Source organism: Triticum urartu, chromosome 7A (assembly GCF_056163025.1).
Source record: "Triticum urartu cultivar PI428250 chromosome 7A, HENAU_Tu73, whole genome shotgun sequence".
Lineage (NCBI taxonomy): Eukaryota > Viridiplantae > Streptophyta > Magnoliopsida > Poales > Poaceae > Triticum > Triticum urartu.
Window position 1 is genome coordinate 710235878 of NC_141879.1, and position 12416 is coordinate 710248293.

General features: G+C 41.8%; 1 protein-coding gene and 1 pseudogene across 2 annotated transcripts; one reads left to right on the forward strand and one right to left on the reverse strand.

Moving 5' to 3' along the window:
• Positions 1-4544: 4544 nt before the first annotated feature.
• Positions 4545-5722, forward strand: LOC147961917 (cell number regulator 2-like; annotated as a pseudogene). The gene is made up of 2 exons (XR_015610421.1): positions 4545-5068; positions 5173-5722. The product of XR_015610421.1 is annotated as a cell number regulator 2-like (transcript).
• A 1169-nt stretch (positions 5723-6891) lies between these two features.
• On the reverse strand, positions 6892-9324 carry LOC147961918 (uncharacterized). Its single transcript, XM_087533987.1, has 2 exons — positions 8890-9324; positions 6892-7251 (listed from the first exon to the last, which is right to left on the reverse strand). The coding sequence occupies exons 1-2, from the start codon at positions 9322-9324 to the stop codon at positions 6892-6894; spliced, it is 795 nt and encodes a 264-aa protein (XP_087390113.1).
• Between the last annotated feature and the right edge of the window lie 3092 nt (positions 9325-12416).

A 12416-nucleotide genomic window follows, 5' to 3' on the forward strand; every position in this document is an offset into this window, starting at 1 on the left:
TGCTATGTTTACTAAACATGATATTTCTAGCCTCCCAAGTTTTGATATGCAAATTTGTTATGATGATAGCATGCCTCCTACTTATGATGATTATATTGATGAAAGTGGGTTTGGAAGAGTGTCAACTTTAGCAAGTAATGATCCCACTATTTGGGAGGATGTTGAATCTTATTGTGATAATTATGAAAGTGGATTTGGAGAGGCCATGACTTTATTTAGTAATGATTCCACTATCTTGGAAGAGGTTTCAATTGATTATTATGAGAACAAAGTTGCTACTTATGATGATTATTGTGGTGATACTTATGCTATAAAAATTAGTGATGATTATATTTATAAAACTTGTCATGATTATGATTACCCTTTTTCTGAACATTACTCCTTTAATGGGGAAACAATTTATAGTATTCGAGTTTCTTATGATACTCTCACTATTCCGAACGAGAAGAATTTTGCTTATGCGGAGAGTAATAAAATTTCTATGCTTGTAGATCATGAAAAGAATGCTTTATGTGATGGTTATACTGTTGAATTCATTAATGATGCTACTGAAAATTATTATGAGGGAGGAATATATGCTTGTAGGAATTGCAATAATATCAAGTTTCCTCTCTCTATGTGCTTAAAGTTTTAAAGTTATGCTTGTTTTGCCTTCCTATGCTTGTTGATTATTGTTCCCATAAGTTGTTTGCTCACAAAATCCCAATGCATAGGAAGTGGGTTGGACTTAAATGTGCTAGTCATATTCTTCATGATGCTCTCTTTATGTTTCAATTCTTATCTTTTATGTGAGCATCATTGAAATCATCATGCCTAGCTAGGGGCGTTAAACGATAGCGCTTGTTGGGAGGCAACCCAATTTTATTTTTGTTCTTTGCTTTTTGTTCCTGTTTAGTAATAAATAATTCGTATAGCCTTTGTTTAGATGTGGTTTTATGTTTTAATTAGTGTTTGTGCCAAGTAGAACCTTTGGGAAGACTTGGGTGAAGTCTTTGCGATCTTGCTGTAAAAAACAGAAACTGTAGCGCTCACGAGTTTTGCTTCCATTTTTTACTGGAGAGTGCGATTAGGTTGGTTCTTTTTGAAGATGATTAATAGACAAATTCCTCACGTCCAGTAATTTATTTTAGAATTTTTGGATTTCCAGAAGTATACGTTTGATCCAGATTACTACAGACTGTTCTGTTTTTTGACAGATTCTGTTTTCTATGTGTTGTTTGCTTATTTTGATGAATCTATGAGTAGTATCAGAGGGTATGAACCATAGATGAGTTGGAATACAGTAGATATTACACCAATATGAATTTAGAATGATTTCACAACAGTACCTAAGTGGTGATTTATTTTCTTATACTAACGGAGCTTACGAGTTTTCTGTTAAGTTTGGTGTTGTGAAGTTTTCAAGTTTTGGGTAAAGATTCTATGGACTATGGAATAAGGAGTGGAAAGAGCCTAAGCTTGGGGATTCCCAAGACACCCCAAGATAATATTTAAGGATAACCAAGAGCCTAAGCTTGGGGATGCCCCGGAAGGCATCCCCTCTTTCGTCTTCGTTCATCGGTAACTTTACTTGGAGCTATATTTTTTTCACCACATGATATGTGTTTTGCTTGGAGCGTCAATTTATTTTGTTAGGATTTGCTTACTGTTATTTATAACAATGTTTTGCATATTTTATTTCAATAAAAGTGGCATTGATGACCTTTACTATGCCTATTTTACAAGTCTACATGTTGCTGTTTGAAAACAGAAAGTTTATCACTGTTGCAAAAATTCCCTAGAAAATTCAGAATGTGATAAAATGTTGAAACCTTTTTCATAATAAGCTCTGATAAATTTAATACAGTGGGAATTTTCTTTCATAGTTTTTGGAGCTAAGGAAGTATGGATCTTGCTGCATTCTTCACAGACTGTCCTGTTTAGGCAGATTGCTGTTATGTTTGCTTGTTTAATGATTCTATTTGAGGATAGGACTATTAAATATGCGGAGGCATTTAGTATGCAATGTTGATTAATAATTTTAGTGATTTTATACAGAAGAGTAGGATAAGGTTTTTGCATTGGTTTATACTAACTTATCTCACGAGTCCTTGTTAAGTTTTGTGTGGCTGGAGCTTTTGAGATTTAGGGAGACCGTGATATGAGAGGAATTAAGGAGACACAAAAGCTCAAGCTTGGGGATTCCCAAGGCATCCCAAGATAATATTTCAAGAAGTCTCAAGCGTCTAAGCTTGGGGATGCCCCGGTTGGCATCCCACCTTTCTTCTTCAACAACTATCGGTTAGTATCGGTTGATCCTAAGCTTTTGCTTCTTCACATGATGTTTGCTATTCTTAGATGTCATTTTATTTTCTTTTGTTTTTCTTGCTGTTTGAATAAAATACCAAGATCTGAAATTCTTAAATGTTAGAGAGTCTTCATATAGTTACATAATTATTCGACTACTCATTGATCTTCACTTATATCTTTTGGAGTAGTTTGTCGTTTGCTCTAGTACTTCACTTATATCTTTTTAGAGCATGGAGGTGGTTTTAATTTGAAGAAATAAACGAACTCTCATGCTTCACTTATATTATTTTGAGAGTCTTTAGAACAGCGTGGTAATTTGATTTGGTTATAAATTTAGTCCTAATATGATGGGCATTCAAGATGGGTATAATAAAAACTTTCATATAGAGTGCACTGAATACTATGAGAAGTTTGATACTTGATGATTGTTTTGAGATATGAAGATGGTGATATTAGAGTCATGCTAGTTGAGTAGTTGTGAATTTGAGAAATACTTGTTTTGAAGTTTGTGATTCCCGTAGCATGCACGTGTGGTGAACCGTTATGTGATGAAGTCGGAGCATGATTTTTTTATCGATTGTCTTCCTTATGAGTGGCGGTCGGGGACGAGCGATGGTCTTTTCCTACCAATCTATCCCCCTAGGAGCATGCGCGTAGTACTTTGTTTCGATAACTAATAGATTTTTGCAATAAGTATGTGAGTTCTTTATGACTAATGTTGAGTCCATGGATTATACGCACTCTCATCCTTCCACCATTGCTAGCCTCTCTAGTACTGCGCAACTTTCGCCTGTACCACAAACCCACCATTTACCTTCCTCAAAACAGCCACCATACCTACCTATTATGGCATTTTCATAGCCGTTCCGAGATATATTGCCATGCAACTTTCCACCGTTCCGTTTATTATGACACGCTTCATCATTGTCATATTGCTTTGCATGATCATGTAGTTGACATCGTACTTGTGGCAAAGCCACCATTCATAATTCTTTCATACATGTCACTCTTGATTCATTGCACATCCCGGTACACCGCCAGAGGCATTCATATAGAGTCATATTTTGTTCTAAGTATCGAGTTGTAATTCTTGAGTTGTAAGTAAATAAAAGTGTGATGATCATCATTATTAGAGCATTGTCCCAGTGAGGAAAGGATGATGGAGACCATGATTCCCCCACAAGTCGGGATGAGACTCTGGACGAAAAATAAAAAAAAAGGAGAAAAAAGAGGCCATAAAAAAAGAGAAGGCCCAAATATGAGAGAAAAAGAGAGAAGGGGCAATGCTACTATCCTTTTACCACACTTGTGCTTCAAAGTAGCACCATGATCTTCATGATAGAGAGTCTCCTATGTTGTCACTTTCATATACTAGTAGGAATCTTTCATTATAGAACTTGGCTTGTATATTCCAATGATGGGCTTCCTCAAAATGCCCTAGGTCTTCGTGAGCAAGCGAGTTGGATGCACACCCACTTAGTTTCTTTTTGAGCTTTAATACACTTATAGCTCTAGTGCATCCGTTGCATGGCAATCCCTACTCACTCACATTGATATCTATTGATGGGCATCGCCCGTTGATACGCCTAGTGGTGGTGGCAGCCGCGGCGAGCGAGCGGCGAAAAGGGGGAGGCGGACCCGGCCACCGCCGCCGCTGCAGAGCACGGCGGAAGACCGACGGTGGCAAGGGTCTGCTTCCTTCTCTTCGAGGAGCTCGGTCGAACTATACATGGCATGCCCTCGCGAGCCGCCTCGTCTGATGAGTTATTTTTTAGTACTCCCTCTGTTCCATAATGTAAGACGTTTTTGGACATTAAACTAGATGATCGATTAGCACTTCTTTATTGTGATAATAAAAAGTTTTCTTTGTGCAGGTGATAATAAAAAGTTTCTGAAATTATTGACACAACATATACGCGCGTACCATGTCCCAAAATTTGAAAAGCAACTTCGATTTTTTTTGAGGGGGGAAAAGCAACTTCGATTTGCGGCTTAAGAAAAATATATACTAGCATATATGATGTTTTGTATACAAATTTAGTTTTCTCTTGAAGTCACAATTCAAGAGAAAATTTTGTACCACTGACTGAAACTAGTGCTACTATTTTTGTGGGGAGAAAGGACAGGAAAATCACGTGGCACTTATTTTTGCCCGTTGTAGCTAAAGATAGGGATTAGCCATGCATGGGACTAATCCTGCATGCATGCATGCATGGGATCGGAGTTGTTTGGATGCATGGTCACCTACCTCCGAATCGACGATGATATAAACAGCCTTGGCGCTCCTGTTGAGGCCACCACACCCGCGCCCGCGCTGACACCACCCGCCGGTGGCCGGAGGAATCAAAATCAATTCGCGTGGCCGGCATGGACGCCGCCGAGCAGCTGCCAGCACCGGCCGCGGCGACGCGCGCGCTGGTGCACGCGCAGCCGCCGGTCCACCCCTGGTCCACAGGCCTGTTCGACTGCGCCGAGGACCCCGGGAACTGCTGGATGACGTGCTTCTGCCCGTGCGTCACCTTCGGGATGGTGGCGGCGATCGTGGACCGCGGCTCCCTCTCCAGCAGGGCGAGCGCGGCGCTGTACGTGCTCATCGGGATGGTCACCTCCTGGTGGTTCCTGCCCATCTACACCTGCTTCTACCGCACCAAGATGCGCGCCCAGTACGGCCTCTAGGAGGCCCCCTACCCGGACCTCTGCGTCCACTGCTTCTGCGAGTGCTGCGCCCTCTGCCAGGAGTACCGCGAGCTCCACAACCGCGGCTTCGTCATGGACATCGGTGCGTGCCTACGCTCGCGAGTGATCGTATGCAGTGCGACGATCGATATGCATGTGTGGTTCGTTATCTATGTTGATTGAATTGCGGTGGATGCATGCATGCAGGATGGCACGCCAACATGGAGCTGCAGCAGCGCGGCGGCGCAGCGACCGTGCCGCCCACCATGCACGTAGACGGGATGACACGCTGATCGTGATCGATCGCTGCAAGAGCTAGCTAGCTTAGCCACCTAGCTGTTGGATCCAAATCTATATACCTTCCATCTCGAACCATGATGCGAGAGGGGTAGTTCAGCTTAGGACAAGAGATCAAGTTCTCTGGTGAGGGGGTGTGGTATCTTCTCGGTTCTTAGTGCAGGTGTTCGGCGAGATCGTTGCCAAGGCGGCTGGCAATGCCTTCGACGCGCTGTTTCTATCTTCTCCGACAGGTGTTCGAGCTTGAAGGGCGACTCCATCTTCAAGGGGTGCTTCTTTTCCTATCAGTGTAGGTGCTTCTAGGGTGGGTTTGTGTTGTAAGCTGTTTTCTCAACACCTTTGTATCTTTTCGTTGCTTTTTCGTTGTCTAATGTGCTTGTGTTGGTTGTATTCTAGATGGGGTTGATGGCTTTTTTAATTCAAAGTTGGGCCCATCCGAACCTCATTTCTTAGAAAAACTAATTAAAGACTAAGTTGTCTTGTTGGCTGTATTCCTGTGAGGTTTCTTTCATGGTCCTTTTTTCTTACTGCACATTGATACTCCCATGCGTTCCAAAATAATTAAAGTTTTAGGTTTTCGTAAAGTCAAACTTGCTTAAGTTCGACCAATTTTGTAGAAAAAATACGCTAAGATCTACAATATGGAATACACATAGTACGGAACTATATGTCCCAAAGAATCTCAAAAAGACTAAGTTGGTTTTTTAGATGTTAATATATTTTTTCTATAGACTTGGTCAAACTTAAAAAAGTTTGGCTTTGAACAAATACAGAACTTCAATTATTTTGAAAAGGAGGTAGTATATTATTAACGAACGTGTAGCTACCCAACGCTAGGTTGGAGCCGCTTTCATAAATTTAGCTTTTCTGCTTAGCGTCATTTGCGAAACTGATGTCAATAAATATTCGCTCTTATTCCACAAATTTAAAATGTTTTACCTCTCTAACAGCACACCTGATAGATGACCCGTTTTCACCATTGACATTGTCTTTACAAGGGCATCAAAACTATATTCACTAGTAGAAAACAGGGCTTTGATTCGGATCGGAGCAATAGTCCTGGCCGCATTAAGAATCGGGACTAATGTGAGCATTAGTCACTACACCACGGTTGTTAATCAGAGGCATTTTGGTAAGGGCGTTCCGGAAAATGCCTCCAAACTGTATAGAAGTAGCATTTTTTTGATATGCCTCAAATTCCTGTATATAAGGAGTTTTAGGAAAATGCCTCCCATTGTACTAAGCTTTCACGGCATTTTCTCAAACTGCCGCTAAACAGACATGAATCGGAGCCGTTCTCAAGAAAAGCCTAAAATCGATTTAGATTTTGAGGCGTTCTTTTAATCGCCTCCGCGGCGCCCGCCTAAATGATGGCCCTGCAGATTGGTCGCACGGCCGTTGCTGCGGCGGCGGACTGGGATGGCGCCGCCGGACAGTTGCTCAGGCAATGAGCAACTGCAAAACTGGCCCTGTACAGCGGCTCCCCCAGCCATGGATGAGAAATGAGGTGCTGGTGGCGCGTTGCTCAAAACTCTAGTTTCGACATCGTCGTTTATTTTTTTAGAAGGACAGGGAGGCCCTCCCCGATTCCATTACTCGAATGAAACCTCCAGAAACATAATCCATACATCATCTCACTGAGAGGAGCAGTTCATGAAGCGGAAAGAAAACCAGGAAAATAGCAAACGGGTCACTAGAAAGCCCTATTACAAAAGCAGCTCCCTGCAAAGCCCTCCGAGTCTTCATGGGTGGTGCTGCGGCAGCCTGTGGAGACCAGCAAGTGATAAGGGTTGACACCGGACTGATAACAGTCGTCTTGCCGCGGCGGTCTCTTTTCTTGCGAGATGAGAAGCTTTCATCATCTTCAGAGACCTTGAGATTCCTCCATGGTTCAAACACCAGCTTGCTGTGGGAGTTCAACCGCTCTTGATCAGCATAGGTTTCTGAAGGAATTTCGCCAGGTGTGCCGCAAAGACCATCAGTCTTTCCCTGCACACATCCGCGGATAGAATGATCCAGTTCCTTAGAGTATTCAAGATCGATCTCAGCACCTATTGGATTCTTGATCAGAACAATAGACACAATCAAGGGGTTTAATGATATGCCTCTTCCTCAGGTTATCTCTAGTCATAAGCTTGTTGTTAGCAAGCAGCCAGAGAAAGACATGAATTTTGGGAGGAACCCTAAGTTTCCACACTGCAGGGATAAATATAGGTTGGATCCCCCCAAAATTGATCACATGGTAAAGTGAACTAGAAGAATATTGGCCTTTGCTATCCATCTTCCATATCAGAGCATCAGGTTCAGAGGACAGCCCAATACTTCCAGCTATTTCTACTAATTGGTACCATTGTTCCATCATTGTCATCAAAATTCCCCCTGAATATGAGTTTCAATTGATTTCCATCCCAAACCTCATTGACACATTTAATTGCTTATTACAGATAGAGTAGACATGCCAAAATTGGACCGCTAAAGGGGAAGTACCAAACCAAGTGTCCTCCCAAAATCCAACTTTATCACCTACACCAATTTTCCACCTATAACCAAACTTCAAAGTTTGAGTAATGGAGTTAATCCCTTTACAGAACCTAGAGCAGTTTTGAATAGGGGAAGGGGCAAAGAGGTTAGGCCTCCCAGCCATGTATTTATGATGAATAATCTGTTTCCAGGGTTTCCCATCTCCTTCATAATATCTTTTAAACTAGGAGCCCAGTAGACAGATATTGATTTCTTGAAGGTTGGGAATGCCAAGGCCCCCAAAATCTTTTTTCATAGAGACCATCCCCCAGTTAGCTAAATGTAGTTTCCTATGTCCTTCAAAGTCATTCCACAAACAAGTAGCCATTTGGGAGTTGAGCATATGAATAGCCCACTTAGGGAATTTAAAGGAGGAGAGAAGATAGATAGGAATGCTGGCAAGGCAGGCCTGCATCAGAACCAGTCTGCCTTTATAGGATATGAGTTTTCCTCTCCATCCAGCAATTCTTTTAAGAATTTTATCCAACAGAGGTTGGATATCCTCTCTTCTTAATTTTTCATGGTGTCCTCCCAAAATCTAACTTCATCACCTACACAAATTTTCCACCTATACCCAAACTTCAAAGTTTGAGTAATGGAGTTAATCCCTTTCCAGAACCTGGAGCAGTTTTGAGTAGGGGAAGGGGCAAAGAGGTTAGGCCTCCCAGCCATGTATTTATGATCAATAATCTGTTTCCAGGGTTTCCTATCTCCTTCATAATATCTTTTAATCCAGGAGCCTAGTAGAAAGATATTGATTTCATGAAGGTTGGGAATGCCAAGGCCCCCAAAATCTTTTTTCATAGAGACCATCCCTCAGTTAGCTAAATGTAGTTTCCTATGTCCTACAAAGTCATTCCACAAACAATTAGCCATTTGGGAGTTGACCATATGAATAGCCCACTTAGGGAATTTGAAGAAGGAGAGAAGATAGACAGGAATGCTGGCAAGGCAGGCCTGAATCAGAACCAATCTGCCCAATCTGCCTTTATAGGATACGAGCTTTCCTCCCCATCCAGCAATTATTTTAAGAATTTTATCCAGCAGAGGTTGGATACCCCCTCTTCTTAATTTGTCATGGTGTAGAGGGATCCCTAGGCATTTAACGGGAAATGTCCCTCCACTACAATCAAGTATGGAGAGATACTCTTCAAACTCAGGCCTCTCAATGTTAATGGGGATGAGTTCACTTTTAGAGTTGTTAATCCTCATGCCAGAGACCTGTTCAAAGCAGGTCAAGACAATATTGAGGTTCATAGCATGTGTAGGATTCTTATCAAGGAACAGAATGGTGTCATCTGCATACTGAAGGCAGATAATACCCCCAAGGCAGACTCCAGGATAGAGCCCCTCAATTAGCCCCTGGGTAGCAGCTTTGGCTAACATATTGGTAAGAACATGTACTACTAAGTTGAATAGGAGAGGAGAGATGGGGTCTCTCTGCCTCAGACCTTTACAAGTAAGGAAGAAGTCACTTTCTACATTATTCAGCTTAACACCACTGATCCCCCATGAGTAAGCTAATAAATCCATTGAGTCCATCTATCCCTAAACCCTCTAAGCTTAAGTAATTTGACCAAGAAGCTCAGATCCACCTTATCAAAAGCTTTCTCATAATCTAATTTGAGGACAAGGCCCTCCTCTTTACCAGAATGAACTGAGTGCAACACTTAATGGGTAGTGACCACACTTTCTAAGATGAATCTTCCTATGAGAGAAGCAGATTGATTACTAGCAATCAATCTTTGCAGCACTACAGAAAGTCTATTGGTGAGGACCTTGGAGAAAATTTTAAAACTACAATTAATGTGGCTGATAGGCCTAAACTTCTTCATAGAAGTAGCCTCGGCTTTTTAGGAATGAGAGAGAGCATGGGAAAATTAAGTCTATATATGTCCAATTCTCCTTTATGGAAGAGCTGGAACAAGGGCACAAAGTCTACTTTAATGAGCTCCCAAAAGTGCTGATAAAATAGGGAAGGGATCCCATCAGGGCCTGGTGCCCCATCTGGGGCAGATGCAAAGACACCTAATTTGATCTCTTCCTCAGAGAAAGGGGCTTCTAGCAAGGAATTCTCCTCTACAGAATCTCTTTCTGCCTCAAAGAAAAAAAATCAGGACTCAACTTAAACCTAGAGCATTCCTTCTTTTTGAAGAGGTTTTTTATAGAAATCACTAGCAATTCCCAGCATGTCTTTTATATCAGTAACATGACCATGGGGGCCATCTAAGGAGTGGATACGAGTTTTCCTTCTCCTTTGATTAGCTACTTCAAGGAAATATGCAATATTTCTATCTCCCTCTTTAATGTCCCTATCTCTAGACCTTTGTTTAGCTTTGGTCTCCTCTTTGAGCCAAATCTTCTTGAGTTCACCATGAATGAAATTCATTTTGGTTAGCTCAGGTCCAGAAAGATCAGAAGTCTCTGATTAAATGTCTAGAGCATCACAATCTTGCAGAAGAATTCTTTTGTATCTCCTAAGATTAGCTTCTTCATTAGAGCTCCACCCTTTTTTGTGGCTTTCCTGAATCTTCTAATTTTTCTCTGCTAGTTTTCTAAGAGAGATGCAACCCCTATGGGTTCTACCCAGATCTTCTTGACCAGGTCAGAGAAATCCTTCCTCAGGAGCCACCACTTCTCAAATTTAAAACTACTTTTCCTAGGTGTTTGGTTCACACCAGAGTCCAGAGGATAGGTGTGTGATCACTACCACATCTAGGTAAGGCTTTGTAAGGGGACAGAGGAAACATTCTATCTAAGCTAGTGTCAGAGAAAAGTCTATCAATAGTAGACATAATTAGGTCCACCTGGTTGTTAGCCCAAGTGAATTTCCTACTAGACAATTTAATTTCTAAAAGGCTCCAGATCTCAATCCAAGCATTGAAGTTATCACTCTACTTATGATTGATCACACCATTACTTTTGTCACTAGAGCTCCTGAACAGATTAAATTCCCCACCAATAAGAGTAGGGGTATCTATATCCACAAAGATAGTGTGGAGCTTAGAAATAAAGGCCTCCTTGCCTTCATCATAGGAAGAGCCATAAACAGTAATCAATCTAAAGATTAGGCCATCTGATTTGATCTTGACTAGACAACTAACATAAGAGCCTAGGTGGGACCAGTAAATGACTCAAAAACTTCTAGGTCCACTCCCATCAGGATGCCACCGGCAGAGCCCTTTGATGGGACGTGATGCCACCGACAGAGCCCTTTGAGGGGGCTTTCTTACTGTTATCTTTAGGGACTTCCATGTTTTGAACCACTTTGAATTGTTGAGCTTTCTCAATAATAGTTCTTTTCTCACCAGCCAGACTAGAGCTCATTCTGGAAGCTTGAATAGGGCCCCATTTACTCTGGCTTTTGGGTTGATGGAGCTTGGGGAATTCAGTGTCATATTGCTCTTCTGGGGTGGTAGCATTGGTAACTATCCCAATGTCAGAGGACACCCGATCCTCCTGCATTTCTTCATGTTACATTTTAGAAATTGTATCATCATAATCCACAAGCTCCATCTCTCTGATTAAGTTGAATCCCATAGCATCTCCTTGGACTAAATTAAGTATTTTCTCCAAGTTACCGGTCCTGCCCGATTATTGAGAATCTGGCAGCCGTGACTATAAAAGTGATGTTGGGGTAATTTATCCAATCATGTGATTGTGGCCAATGGACTAAGATCTGGGATTGCTAATTCCAGAGCCAGTCCCAGAACCATGATCAAACCCAGTCCTAGAGCCTCTGTTGGATCCAACATCTTTAGAAGTGTAGTCTCTATGTTCTGCCTCCATGGAAGGTTGGATGCCAGAAGAAGGGTTGGTGGAGGTGACTGGATCCGTGGGAGGTATACATGAGGGGCTCAACCTCAATAAGCAACCTGTAGATCTTGCCATGAATCCGAAACATCATCTCTTCTGGAATTTTAGATGGGTCTTTACAGACAATTTTCACCCTAACAATCTCATAGAAGGACCTGAAGTTGTGTTGCCAATCCACATCAGTTATGACCCCTAGGGTGGAGGTAATCTGGTCCAACATAGACCATTCACACCATAGGATTCATCTTCTTGATTTTGATCCAAACCTCCTGGAGCTCATCTTCAGCCTCAACATTGCCTTTCCAGACTTCCACATTGACAATGACATTATCTTTTTTTGAGACCAAAACAAGGGTAACCAGCTACTTGAACCACATCAATCTCAGGGGGGAGTTTTACTAGGAAAGACCACTCATCTAAGCATTGATCGGCCATGGCCAGTTTGTCTTGTAGATGTTTGCAAATTCACTAGCTAGTTCTTGTTTAGTGACTTCACCAGATTCCACAAACACAATACCAACATTCTTTAGAGCCCCTAGGTGTTGAGCATTGACATCTGGTTTATCTACATGGTAAAACCCAAGACCAGGGGCAGCACTACCAACATATCTAGCAGAGGTATGGGGTTTCTTCCTAACAGGGCAGCTGTCAACCTTGTGAGTGACCATTTTACAGATGAAACAATTTTTTGGCTTCCCACATTTGTCCACATGATGACCAGGATCACCACAATTGTAGCATACTACATCTAGGTAAGACATTAGGACAGAGTTTGAGACTAGAGGAACCTTAGCAGCCTGGTCCTATTTCTTCTTTTG

What these genes read in the sequence shown, in the direction of transcription:
- LOC147961918 (XM_087533987.1), bottom strand. Translation starts at nt 9,324, where the DNA reads ATGGACTCAATGGATTTATTAGCTTACTCATGGGGGATCAGTGGTGTT. An exon ending in GTAGTGGAGGGACATTTCCC is followed by an intron (nt 7,252 to 8,889) that starts GTTAAATGCCTA and finishes GGATGTGTGCAG; the next exon opens with GGAAAGACTGATGGTCTTTG.